The sequence below is a fragment of the Lingula anatina genome, chromosome 1 (assembly GCF_051362555.1).
Source record: "Lingula anatina isolate TDL-2025a chromosome 1, LinAna3.0, whole genome shotgun sequence".
NCBI classification, from domain to species: Eukaryota; Metazoa; Brachiopoda; class Lingulata; order Lingulida; family Lingulidae; genus Lingula; species Lingula anatina.
Window position 1 is genome coordinate 41,389,287 of NC_141767.1, and position 22,750 is coordinate 41,412,036.

The 22,750-nt window shown below is 35.1% G+C and overlaps 1 protein-coding gene across 3 annotated transcripts in view; it reads right to left on the reverse strand.

Moving 5' to 3' along the window:
- The window catches only part of LOC106175637 (putative RNA-binding protein 19), a 24,911-nt gene continuing 2,161 nt past the window's right edge, over positions 1 to 22,750 (reverse strand). The window contains exons 6-26 of one of the 3 annotated variants that reach the window (XM_087012338.1): positions 22,573 to 22,643; positions 22,103 to 22,225; positions 21,812 to 21,880; positions 21,589 to 21,667; positions 21,282 to 21,353; positions 20,761 to 20,843; positions 18,269 to 18,310; positions 17,959 to 18,034; positions 16,886 to 17,016; positions 16,658 to 16,718; positions 16,391 to 16,445; positions 16,078 to 16,174; positions 15,410 to 15,721; positions 15,060 to 15,173; positions 14,572 to 14,703; positions 14,120 to 14,322; positions 13,452 to 13,568; positions 12,877 to 12,982; positions 10,452 to 10,575; positions 9,489 to 9,558; positions 1 to 455 (exon numbers count right to left, since the gene is read on the reverse strand). In XM_087012338.1, coding sequence (XP_086868464.1) covers positions 9,491 to 9,558; positions 10,452 to 10,575; positions 12,877 to 12,982; positions 13,452 to 13,568; positions 14,120 to 14,322; positions 14,572 to 14,703; positions 15,060 to 15,173; positions 15,410 to 15,721; positions 16,078 to 16,174; positions 16,391 to 16,445; positions 16,658 to 16,718; positions 16,886 to 17,016; positions 17,959 to 18,034; positions 18,269 to 18,310; positions 20,761 to 20,843; positions 21,282 to 21,353; positions 21,589 to 21,667; positions 21,812 to 21,880; positions 22,103 to 22,225; positions 22,573 to 22,643 — 2,135 coding nt within the window. In that variant the 3' untranslated portion in view covers positions 1 to 455; positions 9,489 to 9,490. Of the gene's footprint in view, positions 456 to 9,488; positions 9,559 to 10,451; positions 10,576 to 11,478; positions 12,432 to 12,876; positions 12,983 to 13,451; positions 13,569 to 14,119; positions 14,323 to 14,571; positions 14,704 to 15,059; positions 15,174 to 15,409; positions 15,722 to 16,077; positions 16,175 to 16,390; positions 16,446 to 16,657; positions 16,719 to 16,885; positions 17,017 to 17,958; positions 18,035 to 18,268; positions 18,317 to 20,760; positions 20,844 to 21,281; positions 21,354 to 21,588; positions 21,668 to 21,811; positions 21,881 to 22,102; positions 22,226 to 22,572; positions 22,644 to 22,750 lie in introns of those variants that run through there. The other 2 variants (XM_087012337.1, XR_015334394.1) reach the window with 2 other exon arrangements.

Here is a 22,750-nt window from a genome sequence, read left to right on the forward strand (position 1 = left end):
TTTTTAAAAAATATCTTTTAATCCCCATAAAACTTGACGGGAAACGGTCAAGGTTAAAAACCATTTCTCTATTCACTGCAGAATGATATCAAGTTATTATAAGACACACATGGGAACCCATGTGCCAAAAGACAAACCTTTTTTTAACTGTACTATTCCATTGACATAGTAAATATATTATTTATTTTTCTAATTTCATTTTTCCATTAGAATACAATAATAACAAAAAGCGAATCTTGATAATATCATATCCTTATTATACAGAATTTAAATAGGGATATGTACTATGAACGAAATAGTACTATTTCCCATTCATATGTCAAATCAATGTCTTCTCTCACATCTTCCACTGACGTCTTTCTTCCCTGACACAGTGGTGGACATCTCAAATAATTTCTAATCTGACACTCCAAAGCCACTTCAATTCCTGCCACCATGGGAAACTTCTTACTTTCCTGAAATATTGTGAGAAAATGTTGTCAAACAAAAAACGACTGAAATTAGTTTCTGTCAATCCTTAGCTCTTTAATCTTAAAAAAATTTAATTATGAACCATATACAAATTCCAAAGAAAATCTAACAACATTCTCTACTGTATATTACTTTTTATAACATAATATTCACAAAAAAACAAAAACTTAAATATTTTTCCAAAAAGATCAAAATTTTGATAGTCAAATAGTAGTAGTAAAGTATATGACTTATAGGATGCACCTTCTTTCAGAAAAAATCATAATAATTATAAATTAAATAAAATTGGATTAAATGAAATTTCTGGGTATAACATTCATTAAACAATGTTCATTTCAGAACCTATGGCAATAAATGATTCTTCCTAATGATATTTTTGCACCAACAGATTCTGATATAGTTTTTTGGAATTAATTTTAAAAATTTCCTGAGATCATTGCACAATTCTTAATGCAGTCATATGCAAAAACTCATTTCAATCATTTTATCAGACATGTAACAAACAGCCTGGTCTTCAAGTTGAAAAGTTCACCATATTCATTTCATAATCTGGGTGATCGTATTCAATTTTTCCTTCAGTAGTTCAGTGGACTGTGCATCAGGAAATCATCCCAATACCTTTGTGGATATTATCCAAATAAAAACCCACAGAGGTAGGACACATAGAGACTGCCGGATAATACCGCAGTTTTCCCATGGGCGGCAAGATCTGTTATAAAGCCTCCTCCCAACAGCTGACTGTGGCACGAGGCACAGTTTATGATACAGACTGCTTCATTTCACATATTTCGATCGCATAATCTTCATGTGGACCAATTCACAAAACTACAATTCTTACAAGCAAGTTAAAAAGTTTCCATCAATGCAAACAGCCAATGAAAACAAATGTTGGGGTTGTTCTTTACACTAGGAGTAATAAATGCTATTTCACAAAGGGCTGCGATTTAATGCCGCAATAGACAAGGACAGATTTAAAATGACGCAAATATTTAGAAATGTTTATGTTTTGTTAACCTTTTTCAGTTAGGTGGCTTTATAATAACACCATAAACAGCTTAAAAATCAAACAGCAGTTATGATAAGAAGGAAATTAAAGGTGCTAGAAAGCTATAGCAGACAAGAGAATGAAGGAAATATGAATATGAAATCAGACCTCTGTAGGTGACCTTACAAATACTGCTACGTCAGCCAATACATAGGATCAATGCAGTAGCTGTCTTTGGAAAGAGTGCAGTCAAAATGCAGGCTATGTGAACAAATGTAACAAAGCAGTGAGGAGTGAGGCGGTAGCATTTCAGCTCCGACATGCACCTGCCAAATTGGACAGGCAAGACCTTGAAAATAAAGAAAAGAATCTAGAGGACGAAATATGAATAATGATTAAAACTGAAAGAAAAAGGAAAAAAAATTCTTGTAGCAAACAGGGTGGACGAACAAAACTGAGCCACAAAAATGTAAAGGGGAAAATAAGGTTTCTTACCCTTAATATTCTTATTTTCCCATTATGAAGTAATATACTGCATTTGAGAGGTAGTTTCAGGCAGTGTTATACTGGTGTGAAGACATGGTCCTTTTAAACCACTAATCCGCTAGATTTATCATGCCCAATTCCCTTTGCCTGTGTTAGTTTATTATCATGTGCGTGCATTATGATTTGAATACAGGTGAATAGAATTGGACCACATGCAAAAGGGCACAGCCAAGTGAAAATAATACAAATAAACCCACAGAATAAAATGTTCTGGCGGTACCCCCACCCTGGCGCCAGGTCTAAATTCAGGTGTGAGGGCCAACTGAGGGGAGATACACAAGAAATAGGGGTGCTCTCATATCTCTTGTTACAATTAGCTGAACAGATTTCCTTTGATGTTCAAGAAAACTACAGCTACGACCTGATCCCATCTGTTCATCTAAATATCGCTTCTCAGGGAACTGGTAATAAAAGTTACAAAACAAGTGTCACCGTTTACATGAACTGGAAGTCAGACACAAAATAGAAACTGGTTATATTAGCTTTTTCAAAGGGCAAAGTTCCTGAGAAAATAGGTAGTGATACTAAAAAAACCTTTAGAACTACTTTTACATTATTGGAGTCCCACTATTATATTCCCTGCAAACACAGTGTGTACACTTGTGTAACAAACACTGCTCAGGAAGCCTCACAACCCAGTAAAAGCTCAGAGTTTGGTGAAAGGATCAGAGGCAGACTCCCAATATTTGACATCTCATAAGGTTACTCTTTGTTCACGCTTTTCAGTGAAGAAATCGGTGACCACTGAACCCGTCTTGTATACAGTAAGCAATAAGACACTTTGAAGTTGGAATTGCCGAGTCAACAGTCGGCTCTGGAGGGTTTACCAAGCACCTGTGTGCTTTAGACCAACTTCTGGAGTAAGGAGAATAACCCTTGACTTTTTACCTTGAGAAATATTGTTTTGCCCACCTATTATATTCTGAAAACATGTATTCTGAAAATTAATTGCCAGTTTTGCAAAGATTTACAATATTATGATACACGTATAACTGAAAATGTTAATTTCCATCTGATTAGAAAAACTATACCATTTGATTTTTTTCTCACCTTGCTTTTTCTAGTTGTTTTAATGTGCACTAGCACAAGGTATTGAACCAAAACTGTATAACCTAACAGCTTTGCATGCAATGCAAATAAAATATTATCTAAATTCTAATTTACTATCTAATTTATTATATGGGAAATACATTAAAAGAAGTCATAATTTTTGTAAAGTTGTATTCATTTCTTTACTAGGACAATAACAAAAATACAGATTAAAAATCATAAATATAACAGACAAGTCAGAGTTGGCTCCCCAACCAAACAAAAAGAGCTATAACCATATTTTCATATCACCAAATATGTCATCTGGCATAAATAAGCCAAAATGACAAATAGTTCTTTTCACAAATCTTTCTTTAAATGCAGCACAGTCGTGAGGTGCCCACAGGTAAACATACACCCGCCAGCTGTTCCCTTTTGTTCCAACAACTAATAACCAACCAGCAAGCTTAGGCATGGCTTTGTGCCTGCAATCTGGTACTTCATGGCCAACCAAGATATTTCTTTGAAAAAAAAAATATTCAGCAATAACCAGCGATAACAATCAAACCTTAAATTGTATTTTCATTAAGATGACTGTAAAAAAAATGCATTCAAAGGTTTACATTTTTTTATCATCAAAATTATGATTCATCTCATTGGCTAAGTGCATTTATCTTGATATGAAGTTCAATTTTATGATACAATATTTGGCTTAACTTGAATGATGGCAAAAATGTCTTTGAAATAAACTAATTTGGTTACTTTGATTTAGGAAATTAGTACATTGGCTGAACCCTGAACACAAGTTTAATTTTACACTGCACTGTTATAAGAAATACATACTATGCCACTTTAAGCCTTCTTATTACTTTAAATGACATAGCTTCCCTTCAATTATTATTTTCATCATATTTTTCAACTCAAATCCTGTTTCTATTTTTAAAACTTATTCCTTTATAAACTAATACCCCCTGAAAATAAAGATTTGATTTTCCTCCCTACTTTGATACTCTATGCCAGCTTAAGATACAAAAACATGATAAGTTCCCTGAAATGTGCACCAACAACAGAACAACACCTAAATATTTTATCATTCTTTCTTCTCACCTTTCTGATTTGAGGTGAAGATTTCAAACTAATATAAATCTGCTCAAGTCACTGGAGAGCTCCAATGCCCTATATCTCCAATCTGGCTGGACAAAAGTTTAATTATCATTTCAGAAGTGCAGCAAGCCGCATGCCACCTGCTATCACTTTCTGGGCACTGTAATTATCTTGTAAGGCTCAGGGATAAAGCAAGATAACAGTATAATTACTTTGAAAAACTATCCGTATTCAGCGGGATTAATCCGAGGACAATATAGGACTAATACCACAGTTATGTTAGAACATTGGGTAATGCTGGAAAATGAGAACTAATGAGTGGACACAATACGTCCGATTTCCACAGCAATGCATTTCAGAGAATGTATTTTGAAATGTTTTAAAACATTTGATATGTCTGTAGTAAGTATTGATCTGAACAAGTAAGATAACATTTTTCACTTTTTTTTGTCTAATTCTCATTTAACATCATCATCTTAAAGAGGTAAAATTAATTTTTGAAAAAAAATGCATGTCAAACAGTCACTGTTTATCAACAAAAATGTATCCATAACTCATATTATGGGAGAGTTCAAAAAGATATAAAAAAAACACTTAGGCTCTTTGAGTCCATTTCTTTAGAAGTCTGCCTTTCTATTAAGTGGCCACTTTACTCTGACTGTCACAAAGCTACATTAGATATAACAAATTAATCCCAGTTTGTGAGCAAACAGACAGTTTTTCTTCTGCTTTATGCATGGGAGTGTCGCAGGAAACTGAGAACTTTTCCTTTAAACAGATTATTCAGTTTTCACTTTACTACCTTTATTGACATGCATTGTGAGTCTTTGTTGTGTAAGCTAACTATGTTAGGACCCATGTAAGTGAAGCTTGTGTAAATAAAAATGATCACAATTTTCCATTTAGTAATCTCTTCACCAGATCTGTGATGTAGTGAGTAAAACAACCATTGTTCTCACAGCTGGATAAAAAGTGATCAAGGACCAAAATATTCATTGGATTATCTTGTCATCTGATGTCTCTTTGATCTTCTAATTATAGCCATCTTTATTTACTAAGTATTCCTTTTTTAATAGTACAATTATTTGTAGAAAAGGCAAGGCAATTTTTCCTAAATGACTTAATGGACTACAAAAAGGATCAATGATTCAAGATTTTGTAAAAAAAAAAAAAAATCATCAATGCCCTGACAAAAAAATCAAACTGAAGTCACATTAGGTTTGGTTTTAACAAAAAAATAATAGCTGCTGGCTATAACAAATAGACACATGACGGCAACCCCCCTACTTCACCAACTTTTTATTCCCTAGTTCCCAATTTCAGCAGTCAAGACAATGAGTGGTGGGTGGCATCGCCCAGGAGGGGTTCCAATCAAGTCTCTGCTTATGGGGGTTCAGGCCAGGGATTTTTTTTTCTATTTTGATTCATCTAAACAAATTTAGTGAAGCCAGCTTTGTCAATCTCCCTTTTCTCCAACATAACAGATGCCCCGCCTCCCAACTAAGCTACATAAGGGTGCTTGTATGGCAAGGAATTGCAAGTCAAATTGAGAGTTTACAACAGTGTAAAAAATTACTCAAGGTAAATGGACACATTTCCTGTTGAGTAGTTTCTTATTGAAAATAGCCTGGCATATAAATAGACGGGACATTCACCAGGGGCCTCCACTGTAGTTTTCTGACCATCCCCCAAGGTGAACAACTTCACAAGCCACTGGTGACGGTAATCAAGACAGGCCATGCATGGGCAAGACAACTTGGGTTGATTTCCAGTTGTCATGGCAACACTTTACCCTATGGTGAAACTGCCTGCTCATTTCACATTTTACATCCACATGGCTGAGTGTGAATATAGGCAGAAAGGGAAGTCCATATCCCGGACTCCGTTTTTTCCAGCACTTTTTCTTTACTTCATTTACTCCATGTTTCAAGGAAAAAAGTGTAATGACTGATATCTAACTGTTATGGTTTTGATTTAAAAACTCCAACATCTTTATATTTCAGAACATCCTTTTTACTTCCAGCAATTAATACTAAGAAGAAAACATAAAGGAATGAAAAAAGAAATCTGGGAGAAAATTAGCAATATATATGATAATGAAATAATCTAGTTTGTAAAACATGGCATATTTTATTCACATGTTTGTCGCAGTTAGAAGTGTATATTAAATGGGCTGGTCTCTCAGGGGAGTGCGGTTCTATATTCAAACTGGATTATTAAGTTATCACTTTCTATTGATCATGTAAATACACAAGTTCGCTGGCTGTGATTTGAGTCTCATAACAAATCTTCCTGCACAATTCCCTGGGGGTTGCCTATTCTTTCTAGTAATAGCTAATGTATCTTGGGGCACTCAACTATGCAGTGTGCTCAGCATATGCCTTGTTGGAATTCATATTTATCGACAGTTTGTTTCAAGTAAGCTTAACATCAGATTATCTAGCAGTGCAGCAGCAGGGAGGGTAATTACATGGCTGACTCTCAAATACTCAATTTTATCATTAATTTGCTAACTAGCATTCTTATCCAATAGAAGGGAAGTAGTACGAAAGCCATTCTGAGGGAACATACAGTGCACCCGAGTTATCTGAGATGGAATAATCGTCCAATGAAATCAATACTAACTCTGCAGGTTTTCTCTGTGAGACGCATCCTTTGTGGTAATCCAATGAAAATCATCCTACTATTTGTGCAGGCCAACCCTTGGTGTCTTTACGCCTGATGAGCAATCAAAACACATCGTGGTTAAGAGCCAATGAAGCTTCCAAAACAGGTCCCCAAACCCCTTAGATCTCCATTCAAACAGAAGCAATATGATTTACAATAAAGCCTCTCAATGGAAAGTTTTTTTTCCACCATGTATTGTTTGGGCACAGGTATGGGAAGATAGCACGGCATCAAAGATATTATTTACAAGATACCAAATGGACTGCACTTAAAATCGGGGGTATTCACATGAGCATTGTGCGGCTGCCTCTTAACCAATCAGCGCTATCTCCCCATTGTCATGGCTTCCCTTTCACTGCATAGAAAATAAATGAGATTAGGGCCATCCCTTTGACGAAGGTCTAGTGAAGCGCACACCATCTATTCTCTGTAGATTTGCCCCTGCCTCTCTTGATATCACCTTCTATTCATTTCCAATTACCATGATCTTTAGGCGTTTGATTGCAACTGACACATGACGGCTACAAAGGCCGAGGAAATTAACTCACGTACTGTACACAAGCTTCAAGTCAACTTTTTTCCTGACGCAGAAACTTTGAATTATTTCTAAGATTTTGCCATGACTGATCACTGTGCCTGGAAAACATGTCAGCTCTGTGCTTGTTTGCATGAAAACCATTGAAGAGTTAATTACTCAAGAAATCCCTAATTTCCTCAATGAACAAAGTGTTGTAGTATCGAGTGCAAGGTACACAGAGCTTGCTATTCCTTGGCAAACCAAGCAAACTGGAACTACTGCCTACCTGGAAGCTGCACACCTAGGTGACACAAGAATTAGGAAATTACTTCAATACAGCTTACGTTTATGTTAAATACAGTCCAAGGGAAATTATTTCACTGCACATTAAACACCGTGATCTAAGCTCCTTCAAATATCAAGTCATCAGATCAAGGCAGGCAATTCAGTCGAGTTTGTTTATGTAAGACGGGCAATACATAATAGCCATGTGAATCTGAAATATAATTTCTGTTTACTTTTTATTAAAAGTAATAACGCAGATGCCAATGGAAAAAAAAGAAGAATTTTCAGCAGGAACCATAAAAAGCAATAAAACTGCGTCAATTCAGCATCATCATATCAGTTCAGTGCACCACATTATAGCCATATTCCATTGTTTCCTTGCTCTCAATAGGTGGAGAAATCAAACCAAATATCAAAGTTATGAAAACATCAGACTCTGAATAGAAAGCATGACAGTGGACATTTTGTGGGCCAAATCTGCGGCTTAGATCTCAGCCTCAGGTAAAATCCACACAGAGACAATGTCTTGGCACCACTCAGTTCACCACTGTTTTTCTGCTTTTCAAACTTATCAATTCTCCGTGCTCAAATTTTGTGAAGTTAGCAAAGCTGTAAATAAATCATAGGACACCCAACATTGTATGAAGGGAAGGCAAGAGTATTCTTGTGACACAATGGAAACTTTGTGTGTTTAGCTTGTCTGCGTTGTTTATAATAACATAACATGGCCTTTACACAACCCAGACCTGTCACTCTTTCAGACAAAAATTCTCTTTATTCAATCAAATGACATATAATTATACTATTTTAATTCACTCAAAATTACAGGCGCATTAGTCTGAAAAAAAAAAGGTCCAATTTTATAAAGCTATTCCACTATCACACCAACGATACAGTATTGTCCTATCCATACCAAGTTCAAAGGTTTCAATCAAATGAGCAAAAAAGGTGCACTACATTATCCTGGCTGTACACAGCAGTAAGCAGTGGCCAATAGGCTGGAATGGCCCACAAAGCTGTGGGCGGGGTAAATAACAACAAGAATGAGTTCAACATAAACTTTTTCATTCTCGCACGTTCATAAACACACAGTAATATGGTCAAGTTTCAACCCACAGAATCGTGTCACCTGTTATATTTACCAATAAACTGATACTTGAAAGGAAACAAAATTACAACTCTCCCAAAATCTCCTCCCCTCAGCTAAGAATCTCATTGATGTCTTAGAAGTAATAGATCTAACAAAAGTATGCCCAGGCTTTGTTGTGATTTTAAAAAATCCTAAAGGAGCCTTCTCTCTTAAATCGTTTGACCACCGGGGACCTTTTGATTGGCACAAAAAGAAAATAGCCCCCAGTCATATTTTTTGGTTGACTACAGATCACACTGTAAAATGTATCAAAATTATTCTTCTGCCATAAGGGGCACCGGGTTCAATGTTTGAGCCCTGGGAGGTTTATTGACCACATTTCCTTGACAGCAGTAAAAATCATCATTTCAAAAACAAGCATGCAGCAGCAACCTTTGTGACTCACACAAAGCCAACACTTGGAATTATAGACAAAATTCCCTAAACAGCTCACACAGTCTGAAGTAATTAAACTTACTAAGTACCCAATTCTCCTGACCAAAGGCAATAATCAGAATAACAATGGCAAAGAAAAAAAAACAACTAATGCATAATTTAAGAAATGGAGGAAAAATATGGATCAACCCCCCCCCCCCCCCCCCCCCCCAACACACACACACTCCCTGACTTTCATCCTGCCCATCTCAAGCAGTGGCTAACCGCCATGGGACCTGTGCTGCATGCTAAGACTACATCTCCCTCCCTGATGACAGGCTGAGGCTATGGGAAGGTGCAAGAATATTAACACAGCATACCTTCAATCACCTCCACCTGCCTGGAGGTCCTCCATCAAATCTGACTTCTTCTTCTTTTTCCTGGGAACATCTGAGAAATAATAAAATGAAACTGAATGAAAAAAAATTCATCCAAGTTCTTCATAGACTTGGTAATCTTTGTTGGAAATGAAAAATCTCGAATGGGCTTCATTTCGATTTGATTCCAAGATAATGCAACAATAGACATTTTAGAGATTTTATCAAGATTTAATTCCAGAGAAGTGATATCCGGTGTGCAGTTGTTATACAATCAATCAATAGATCAATCAACAGCCACACTAAATGCAGAATATAAGTATAGCATTTCATCTCAGCACTTCATCTGGTTCACATCCTATTTGAAAGTTGCAAATAATAGCCTAAGATAAATATAGATTTCTTATTTGAAGAACTCCTTGGCATTTTTTTCACAATGAAATAAAATGACGGAAAGGCATTTAGCCTTAGCTTTCATTGATAAACTAAAAATACATTAAAATACTTCACAAGTCTGGCTTAGTCCATGCAGACTTCACTTGAACAATCAGGAAGTTATTTGTGTCAAATAAATAACTGTACCACCTTTGTAGTCACGCGTGTAAGGCAAGCAAATTAATCACAACATAGCCTTGTAGAGGAAACATTTCTCTTTCTCTTATCAATCAGCATGTGAGATTTTAGTTTGTAAATGTATAACAGTAGTTTTCATAAAATCAACTGACACAGATATCAATCACCACAGCACATTGTGAATTAAATGATTAAGAAACACTGATTTACATGACACATATCTACCTCATTCATTGCTATTTTTTATTTTACTATAGAAAATACTTATCTCCTTTTATTTTGACTTTTTAATAAGACTGGAAATTTATTATTTTGACTGAAATATTTAACTATGATTGAAAATAATTTTTTATACAAATACTAATAATATTTTGAAATATTAAAAATTCTGACCTTCATGGAAATGTTCAGCAGTTTTCTTTCTCAGCTGCTCCACCGTTTCCTCAGTATCGGCCCATTCTAATACCAGACGTCTGCCAAATAAGTGAGTGCTGTGACACAGGGCATTGAAGGCTCTCTGAACAGAAATTATCATGTAGCTCAACTGGTTTTCTTCAGTACGAATATGTATATAAACAGGATTTTAAAGTGAGAAAACAAATTCAGGTAATTCAAAAATAATTAAATCTAAGAAGTAAGACAAGGAAAAAAATGTTTTTTATATGTCAAAGATTTTTTGGGCTTCAATCTATTTAATTTCTTTTTGTAAATCATAACAGAACTATAACATCATGAGTTGGTTTGCAATATTTCTACTTTAATAATTTTTCTTCACAAAAAATAATATTCCCTAAAACTAACCTATATTCACCTCAAAACATTTTGTGACTAATACTCTAGAGTATGAATTATCTGATAAACAATTCAAATTATTTTTATAGATTATTATCTGCTGCACTAATCTTAATATTTAAAAAACACTTAAAGTGGTGAGAATGAGGAAGTATTTCCTGTAACCTGGTTTTAATTTCTCATTTTCAAAAGAAATATGACATAAAAATGTGCTACAGCATACAACATTTTGAAAACCTCTACACTCCATAAAAAATACAGATGAAACAGCAGTAAAGAAGGAAAGAAAAAGGGGCTGCCACATTGAATTTCACTTTATAGAATAATGATAATGATTTAAACAGTAATCAACATAATTCATTCAGGTAAAATCCCAGTAGTTAAGATCTTATCTCCAAGGTGGTAAATGAAGCATTGGCATTATCTAAGCCTGGATCTAAATCTCAGGTGTGACTGGAGGCATAAATTGTCGGTGTTCACATTTGCGTTGAAAGCCAATTGCCCCCTGGAACAATGCCTGGGCGATGCAAAGGATGAGTCTTCACAAACCCGTCCCTTCTCACCTGGGCAATAGAGATATCCTGTGAATTGTCCCGCGCCACTCAGGCAGACGTAGGTAAACACTCACCAAATGATACATTGTGCAGGCTTACACCAGGGTTGATTGGTCCCGAATACTTAATAACCAGTTAAGATACAATAAAATATTGCAGTGGAGTATTAAGTGTGTTGTTTATTATCAGGCTGCACTGAGCTACCCTGTGGTGAACTCACTGTCTTAGTTTAGGATGGTGCGGACAATGGGATGGCACGGACACCCATTAAGAGTTCACGCAAAAGGTTAGCTGATCTAAAATGGAGGACAATAAATATAAAGAAAAGAAAAACTGTAAAAGCACCACAATTTAGTAGACATGAAAAATTTTACAACAGCTACATTAGGGCCATTTGCATGCACAACATGACACAAAGTGAGTCACACAGCGCTGCGCTATGGTGTGTGGACAAAGGAAGGACTTGTATACCGAGATGTTTCCTTCACAATGGAAAATACATTCCAAACTTTTATTTCCCCTTTTTATTAAGCAGAGGTGTAATTTGAAATCTTTTAATGTAAAAAAAAAAAAAAATGGAATGATTCAGAGATGCTCCATCATAATATAGTATTAAATCTTTGAACATGCAAGAGCAAAATGTTTTAAAGGCATAGGGGTAAATGTTTTGTATAACAAAAATTGAGTATTTTATAGATAACCACCAATATCTATTTTGCAGAGTATTTCACACACAGATAATTTGTCACCATATGCCTTTTTAGAGAATTATTATACTATTTTCTAATACTCTTTATTAATAACCTAGCAAAATTTCCCTCCCATTAAAAAAAGTTTCACAAATAAAATTCTCAGACTCTCAAGATAAAAAAGCCAAGCAATATTCTATTTTTGGCCCACGGGGTGATGTGAAGTGATATAGGTGTTTGAAATAGATTAAATTTCCAAGCCACAGTTTTTGTTTCATCTGCATTGTCTCGTCTTCCACCTCAGCCTACATACATTCTTTCCACATGAAATAGGCATTCTATAAAAGAAATCATTTGATGAATGTTTCCATTCAGAAAAAGAAGTTGGGCTGCTTTGAATAGTGACATGCAGCAATGAATCAAAAAGCCTTTCTTTTTTATTTCACACATTGTATTGATTTGTATTGCAGTTTTCATTCTTTTCCTCACTGAATCAACATGCTCCCGTTACAGGTCTGTGTCAATCTAAGATGCTAAATCATTCTTCACAAACTACATTTCATTTTACCTCCTCAGTGACACTGATAGATCTTGTAATGAATGAATGGAATAGTCAAGGCGTGATAACTCTCGCATGGACAGAACTTGAGTAAATACAAGGAACAATAGAATACCAGCACCATAATTCTTCCCTGATATTAAATATAAGAAATAAGAAAGTGAAAAAAATCTGTTATTTTTAGAATAACATTTGGCAGGTAATGAAAAAAATAGTGTATATACCTTTGCATCCTGTTTTGACAAGAAGTCAACAAAGCCAAATCCACGATGACTACCGGTCCCACTGAGTTTTTTAGGCAGACGAACTGATTTAATCTCGCCAAAAGTACTGCAAGAAAATGAAAGAAAATAAAATCTGACTTCTTTAAATTAGGTTCCCATCTAGCTTCATGTCAGCCAAAATATCAATTCCAGCGTCCTCATTTTACATAATGGACCTGCCACAACTGATTTGGCGATCTCTAATTGAATGGTAATGAGAAGTTTAATGTGCTTGCACTGTGTGCTACTGGGGAGCTGAGTGTGGTAGAGAAGACAGCTGAACTTCACAGGGGTCCTAAGCAATGGTCACTCTAATACGCTGGTTATTTATCAGTTTATCTCTCTTCTACACTCTACTATACTACTTCTCTCTCTACTTTAAATACAATTTTACATTAGAATGTTATATCTTACATTTCTTTACATGCAACTTTTTAGAACCACTGCTACATCTCCTTGTACTAAACATATGAAACCATTATCACTGCATCTTTTTCCATACTGATGGCAGTAATTCTAATGGTTCTGAATGTTACCTGAAAAGTTCTCTGATTTCCTTGAGGGATGCTTCAAATGGAATATTCCTGATTAGCACCTTCGTTGATGTTTGTTTTTTTGACGCGGACTTTTTGCTACTTGTTGGTTGCTTTTGTCTGAAATAACAGGAACAGTTACAAATTTCATCAACATTTCCAATGAAGTGATATTTGTGAAACAGAATGTTGGTCAGAGTTTAAGAGGTTGCAGGCAGTGTTTTAGATATGGAAGGCACGTTAGATGTGACAGTCTGTTTAACACATCCTCTGTATGCAGAATAGCATCATTTACATCATTTCCTCATCATGTTATTGAGCCCGTAAAGTTTTTCAATTTTGATGTTTTATGCGCTGTAATTGTTATGTTATACATCCAAGATCACAATCAGTCTGCATTACACTTTCAAGTCTCCATATTTCTTAGCTGCTTTATGAAAGGAGAAATCTAATTCGCTGTTCCTAATCAAGGTTAATTTTGGGTCACTTGGGCACCATTCTGTTTAAATGTGTTCTGGATAGGGAGAGGAAGTTGCTATATACCCTTGGCTACTGAAGATTGGACAGACAGCACAGGTGATGTTGGTTAAATATGACTGACAGTTTGTTAGATGCTACTCAGTGTATACAAAATGTTAAACATAGAATTTGGTGAAACATATATCACTTACAATGTTGTTCTTTCTGATATTTTTAGTTCCACACTATGTCCATCTAGTTTGTTATGCTGCAACTGCTTCAAAGCCTTCATGGCATCTGGTTTACCTCTGAACTCAACAAAACCATAGCCCATAGAGAGAAAATTCCCTGGTTTTTTCATGTCTTTCTTTTTAGCAACTGTTGCAACTTTAACTTTACCAACACTACTGAAAAACTGAAATAAAGAAAACAAATGGAAAGCTTGTTCTGTTTGATATGCAACTATTGTTATTAAAAATCAAACTCTCTGTAAAAAGCATGAGTATATTATAAAATCCAAATTGTGATCTAATTTTTGGCACTTAAGAACCACATTTAGATAAAATAATAATTATTACCAACTGTATTCATACAAAAATAAGCGCACATGAAACAATAACAGAGGTTGTCAATTCTTTCTCCCCCACCACCTACACCAATATACCTGTTTCAGTCCCTCATCAGTGGTATCAAAATTCAAGTTCTTAACAAACAAAGTGCTTCCTGGTTCATTAACAGCCTCTTCATCTTCTTCCTCTTCTTTATCAGCTAACCTTGGGTTCTCTTCTCCTGTCATCTTTATTGAAAATAAAGAAAATAAAAAACTTACCAACAGGAAATCAATTTTAGAGAGTCTACAAAAGACTTTGCTGAAACTGCCAACATACAGGACCATTCTTGTGTATGCCAGACAAAATTGCTTAGGTGGTGAATGAGCCCGACCCACTTAAATTTAAAGGAAATGAAGTTTTTTACACCAATTTTTTTTTATATGGAAAGAAATGCATTGGACATTAGTTTGGTAAGTGGCAATTTTTTTTTACAAATGATCATGTTGTGAGAGATTTAAGTTTTCATTTAAGATGGATCACTTTACTCATTTTGTAATCTATTATTATATTTTTCTGAATGAGACAACATTACTATAACTACCTCGCTGCTTTCCACACTTTCCTTCCCTTCCCCTGTTGCCTGGTTCTGTTCCTGAGCTGGTGCAGTGAAGACTCCCACTGGAGCCCACTCCAGATACAGTGGAACATGCTGAAACTGAGAACACCATGACATATATATATTTAACGCCAGGATAATGTGCTTCATGTCTGAAAGGAAAATTACTAATATATAATAAAATAAGTACCATAAAAAATGACTGAAAATCTGATATTGGAAAAAAACTCTATGTATACACAGAACTGAAATTTAAACAAAATCAACCTGTTGATATGATAACACTTTGGGGTGCCATTTCTTTACATTCAAATCAATATCAGTAAATGCATTACTTTGGTATATGCCAGATTCCTAAAAGCTCTTCTGGCCTCTGAAGGTTCCAGGAACTCCACTATGGCTGTCACTCCTGAAGGAGGGAGAATTACTCTGGAAACAGTGCCATGTTTGGAAAATATAGTTCTGATTTCCTCGGCTGGCGTGCCTGAAGGGAGATTTTTCACCAACATTACAGTTTTACTTCTTTCCATCTTTCCTTGACTGAATGCTTCTAAGGAGACTCCATTTTCTGTGAGGAAATCTCTGGTCTCTGACACAACATGTGTTTCTCCCAGAGCCATCCTGACACCAACACTTTGCCTAGACTCCTGGAACATAAACAGCAACAGAATTAGCTCATGTATGCAGATAATCTGTAGACAATCATACCAATGTATATCAATATTTATACAGTATATGTGTATAACTATAACGGACATAATAATATATCAGGTGGACGAATAGAAGGATGGATGGAAAAATGACAGATGAATTGAAGGATAAACAGGCAGATGAAGAGCCAGACAAACTATAGAAGATCAAATTATTATAATGACAGATGTTAGTTACAATAAAATTATTTCAAATCAAATTTATGTAGTGTGAGTTTTTTTTAATCATGCTACATTTTAACTAATTCAATTAGAATATTAAACTGAAATATAGGTGAAGTGGGTTGACTTACAGGATCTAACAACTGACTTTTTGAGGTGCCATACTTCTCTGCTATCACATCAGCCACAGCATTAGCACCAAGGAACAGAGAGTTCCAGTTATGTGAGCTAAACCAATTAAAATATCACATAAAACTTAACTGGTCCATCAAAAGGTAAAAACAAAAATACATTTGTCAAATAGTAACAAGCGGAAACATTGCTTAAACATATCTATTTCAAATCACTAAATATACGTATGTCAATTTTATTTATTTGCCTAAATTTTTTTTTTATTTGTGATCTCTTTCACATTTACAAACATACACATAAATTTCTATTTACCTTCCAGCATGAGCTTTCTGCTGTGCTTGTCTTTTCTTCTTGAAGGAAGACTCATCTACAGTAAAACAACAGCAGGACATGAACAGTGAAGGTTTAAATGTTTCTCAATATAAAATTTAATAAAACTTCATTTATACAACATGTAACAAAAGAGAAAAATGACCGATTTTAATACACTTTGATTCATATTCATCACCTCTAAAGCTATCATTTTCAACTTATATTATCATGTTATAGTGACAATATCAGCATGATCTCAGGTTTTACCTGAAGCATCTTCACTTGGGTCTTTCTTGGTCTTAGCAGGGAGGATGTGCAACATGCGCCCCTAGAAGTGCAGAAAAAATGTCTCCATTGATAGCCAAAGAAAACCACATGCAACAATGATAAAGCACAAGTAAAAAAAAAAAATGTAAATGAACTGAAATACTATGTACCAAGGTGTAACTCACAGTTGGTAGACATGATACTGTTCACATTAAAGATATTGTTTACCTGGAAAACTGTTCCATCACATTCTGTGTAAGCCTTCACACCATGTTCTGGAATTACATATGTTATGAAAGCAAACCCCTTCACTTTCTTGGTAAAGGTATCTATTGGAAGATGAACCTCTGCCAGTGGTCCTGAAATAAAGAAGAGTGAAACCAGGTTAAATGTGTTACCTGTAATCATATGTCATGCAACCTGATTCTAGGACAATTCCCCCCCGGACAATTCCCCCCGGACAATTCCCCCCCAGGACAATTCCCCCCCTGGACGATTCCCCCCCGAAGAATACATATATACAAATATAAAGAAAAGAGTACAAAGTTCAAATCTTTCATCCATTTTCTGAATATTTTTAGTGTGTTAATACAACTTCATCATGAAACAAATGATTATATAACAAATTCCTTTTTTATTGAGTACAAGTACAGGAAGATTTATTAAATATCTAATCAAAGTATAACCACCTATCCTTCAGGTAAAGGTGGGGTAAACAGATGAACAGGTAAACAGATATTTTATGAATATTTTTAGTGTGGATGGTGGTGGGTTGTGGTCAAGCAATTAAAAGTGACAAACAGTCAAAGGGATACCTGGATAAGCGAGAAAATCTGTTAACCCCACCTCTCCCTAGAGATGCACCTTGATTCAAGACTTACTCAATCAAGGGGGGAGTAATAAAGCAATTAAAAGTAACAGTTAATTCATCAAAGGGTTCCCGCGATGAGTGAGGTCATCTGTTTGCCCCTCCTTTACCTGGAGATATACTTTGATCAAACTTTTTAGAAAATGTTCTGTACATCTATCTTGAAAATTTTATGTACTTGTACTCCATGAAAATAATTTCTTTAATAAAATTAATATTATGTATTCTCGAGTTGCATCATCACACTAAGAAATATTCAGAAAATGGATGAAAAGATTTGAACTTTGTACTCTTTACTTTACATTTGTATATAAATATATGTATTCTTTGGGGGGGGGGGGGGGGGGGGAATTGTCCTGATACCATGCAACGTACACTCATAACAATAATAAAAAATACAAAACTCGTCAAAAATAAAAAAAGGCACTCTTACCAAACTTTCCAAAATGTTTTTCCAGGTCCTCCTCTGTGCAAAGGTATGACAGGTTCCTCACATACAGTCTACCAGACTGAAAAAAAGGAGTACCAATTCTTAAACCACCAATTCTTAAACCACAATTTTTCCAAACATAGTTCCAAGCTTTAAGAGAAAATTTCTTGTGGGTTCTCTACTACTTCTTCGGCTTAACTGTCTACCAGGCCATTATGTTTTGCTGTGCTGCATTGCATTTTTATCTTTCACTACTGTTTCTCCTCAGCCGTGATAAGTAAACAAGAAAAGGAAAAGTCAAAATATATTTTACCTCTGCAATGGTTTCATCATCATTCCCATCTTCTGCTTGTTCCTGCAACTGGATAAAACACCATTCTAAAACCTTATTGAAAATTTTAAAGAACTAGAGGATCAGAGAGGCGATACCGCCTCCAGATATTGTACCACCAGCTGGAGTAAGCGCGATCGTATAGACCCCCCACACACACAAAAAAGGGACACCAACACCAGTCTTGTGCTTGACAAGTTGTAAAAAATGCAATCAACAAGAATTCTCAAAATATGCAAAAAATATATATAACTAAAAATGGTACAATCAAAGTTCAGTTCATAGTAAGGTAGGTCAAAGATCAATTTCAAGGTCACAGTAAATTTCCAGTATATGACTTCCTATTCAAGTTCAATAGCAACTATGGACCTATCTATGCCAGTTTTGGAGATAAAAGGGAACCAAAATTTGCCAAGTTCAGTTCATGGTTAAAAGTAGGTCAAAGGTCAATTTCAAGGTCACACTTAGATTGCCAGTATATGACTTCCTATTCAACTTCAATAGTAACCATGGACCTATCTATGCCAGTTTTGGAGATAAAAGGGAACCAAAATTTGCAAAGTGTAGTTCATGGTTAAAAGTAGGTCAAAGGTCAATCTTAAGGTCACAGTAAATTGCCAGTATATGACTTACTATTTAAGTTCAATAGTAACTATGGACCTATCTATGCCAGTTTTGGAGATAAAAGGGAAAGAAAATTTGCAAAGTTCAGTTCATGGTAAAAAGTAGGTCAAAGGTCAGTTTCAAGGTCACATTTAGATTGCCAGTATATGACTTCCTATTCAAGTTCAATAGTAACTATGGACCTATCTCTGCTAGTATTGGAGATAAAAGGGAACAAAATTTGCCGAGTTCAGTTCATGGTTAAAAGTAGGTCAAAGGTCAATTTTAAGGTCACGGTAAATTACCCCGTATGACTTTCTATTCAAATTCAATAGTAACTTTGGGCATATCTCTGCCAGTTTTGAAAATAAAAGCATTAAAAGTTGCAAAGTTCAGTTTATGGTGTAAAGTAGGGCAAAGGTCAATTTCAAGGTCACATTTAGATTGCCAGTATATGACTTCCTATTCAAGTTCAATAGTAACTATGGACCTTTCTCTGCCAGTTTTGGAGATAAAAGGGAAACAAAATTTGCAAAGTTCAGTTCATGGTGAAAAGTAGGTCAAAGGTCAATTTCAAGGTCACATTTAGATTGCCAGTATATGACTTCCTATTCAAGTTCAATAGTAACTATGGACCTATCTCTGCCAGTTTTGGAGATAAAAGGGAAACAAAATTTGCAAAGTTCAGTTCATGGTGAAAAGTAGGTCAAAGGTCAATTTCAAGGTCACATTTAGATTGCCAGTATATGACTTCCTGTTCAACTTCAATAGTAACTATGGACCTATGTCTGCCAGATTTGGAGATATAAGGGACTAAATGTTATAATTTTGGAATTACAATAATGTGCCATAAATTTCATACAGAAAAAAATTAATTAAAATAAAGAAAAGGTCATTTTGGTTGAAATTCTTGAAATGGGAGGTGCTCACAAGTTCCGGATGTTCAAATTTCATGAAATAATGTCATTTTTGACCAGAAGTTGTCTGCTTTGCCAAGCCTTAAGTTTTATTTTTCCAGAGTTCAAAATTTATCATCCATTACCGTACTGCACATTTTGCTTTCACCACCAATATGTACTTTTTGATACAGTGCAACTCGAAAACCGTATGGAATACAAAAAAATGGAGGCTACCTCCTGTGTTGGGCTTTACATGCTCTACAAAATGCAAAAAAGAATGGGTCTCTAGCATTAACGGTAACCGAATTAGAGACAGTTTTCAGTTTCGGTATCTTATGGCTGCTTCTCCCGCGAACATGCACCAATTGACCCCAAATTCACGGAGATGAAAGATGACCCCAAGGGTAACACTTTCCAATAATATTATTGGTACAGTCTGTGTGGTGTCTGAATAACAGCGCAAATGGTTTTTTTTCGTAAAAAATTGTTTTTTTGAAAATTTTGGCCCGTTTGACCTTGAAATAAAGGTCAAAGGTCAAATCCAAGGGCATATTTGAAATCTACACATATGACTTTTGGAAAGCCGTCTGTAGAAAAATTTCCCATAATTCCTTCTGTAGGGTAGATAATTAGCATTTAATTTTGCCATTTTTGGACAAGGGTGCATTGCAATGAGTGCCACACCTAGACCCCGCTTCCGACAAAGCCCAAATTTTACGTGGAACGAGTTGAGATTATAGGTGACCTAAATCCAAGAGATGGGCATGGAGGCCCTTATCGTCTAGGAGGAGAAGCGGTAACGGTGAGATGGCGGCGGAGCCAGAGGAGCCGGCGGAACATGCGGGTCGGGACTAAAACCATGTGTACCGCCAGCGCCTACGCTGGTGGTACAATAACTTTGTTGTATCCAAACATCTTATTTTCTCAACAATTTGAATCAACATGAGTGTTATACAAGTTTCAGTGTCATACCTTTACTTCCCATGGCCTCGGTTCTTCTTCTTGGACTGATTCTTCATTCTCTTGTTGCTTTTTTAGGAGAACTCTTTTTCCTCCTTCAAATAAGACAATGACTGTCATTTCACAACAGACTTTACCATGAGTTTCAGAGTCTCACTACTGGAAGCGAACTTGTATTATAAACATACCTATATTATTTCTAGCAGTATTTGCATTGTGCAAAGAAATGTCAGCATCAGTACTCTGAAACTCAAGGTGCTATGAGTATGAACACATGAAAAAGTATCATTGAAAAAAATTTTTGTTCAAAATTATTTTAACTGATGTACCATTTGTTACATAAATTTCGGTTTGGCCAGATTATGAAACAAAGATATTATCAATATAATATATAATAAATGAAAACTTGATTGTGTGAAAAGAAAAATGATAATATTTATGCAAATACACTTACTCTTTTAACAAGCTAATAATTTGACTACACTTTTACATAATTTCTACTTTGTAATAGGTATATCCATCTGTACACATACCAATGAAGTTCTTATTTCTCCTTAAAGCTTGGTCCACGTCAGTCTCCTTTGCAAATCTTACAAATGCTACCCCTGAAAGAGGGGAAAATTAATTTTCATGCATGTTGGTACATTAATTTCATTCATTTGTTGCAGCATTAAAAAAACTGCACAAAAATAAAATTCAGTTTCAGTTAAAACATTTTGTGGACATCTTTTACATTGGCCAGAACATAAGATGGTAAAAACTCTACAGGAAATTTTCAGAGATAATGAAACAGGTGTAATTTTTATACTGTTGACCACAATGGTGATGATTAAATCATACCAATTGTCCTTTTCTTCGCATTCCTGGGTATACGTATGGATTTAACAATGAGCGGGGTAAAAAATTCCTTGATCTGTTTCTGTAAAATACAAATTTAAATAACAACAACAATAATAATAACAATTACAAGTAGAAGATAAAAAGAAGAAAAGATGCAGCATTAAAACATTTTCATAAATTGTGCAAATATATATATTATCTCAAATATAAAAAGCTTACAAACCTCCTTAATGTTTGTAGGTAATCCTCTCATTTTTACCACATACTCTGAAGAGTCTACTGCATCCATGCTCTGAAAAGTATAACAAATATCTAAACCATCATTCTTCAAATGTATAATGACCACTAAAAAGCTTACACAGCTGCATCTATAAAATAGCAGAATCTCAATTCATTCAATGACTACAATCCTGACATCTGTTGTGACTATATAAAGAACATACTTTACTTGTCATTTTGTCATATAACTGATTCAGCCTAATTCACAACCTTGTACTGATATAATTCCACTCACTCTGTTTTCTCTTGTTGTTTCCTCTTCCTCCTGTTTATCATCATCTTCATCCTCATCTGTGTCTGACTCACTGGAGCTTGTATCACTCAGCAAGCCACTGGACTTCATTTTGGATTTGAGGTACTAGGACAAAAAACAGGACACTCTATATACATGTATGAGTTATAACTGTGAGAAAGTTTGACAATGAAATGTCCTTTTCTAGAAAAAAATTAACTGTGTCATGAAATTTATTTACACATATATATAACAATATGTATGTCAAGTCCATACCATCAAACATATGAATGGTGCCAGTATGTTTTTCCTTCTAACTTAACTAGATAGCTTGCGCTGGGTGACTCCCATTTACAACATACCATAAGACATAATTATCAAACATAACAAATAATTTCTCAATTTGAGGTATGTGGGAAAATTATAAAATAATAATATACTCAGCTTACAACTTACAATAAGTGTTAACCTACCTCCATATCTGACAGTTGTCTGTTCTCAACCGTGACAGAATTTTTGTTTTCTGACACCTCTGGAGATTGCTCTATAAATGCAAAAGCATTCCTACATCAGAACACCATAAAGTTGTCAAAACATGCAAAATCATATAAAGAGAGATACTTAAATTGGACTTAGTTACACTCATTAACA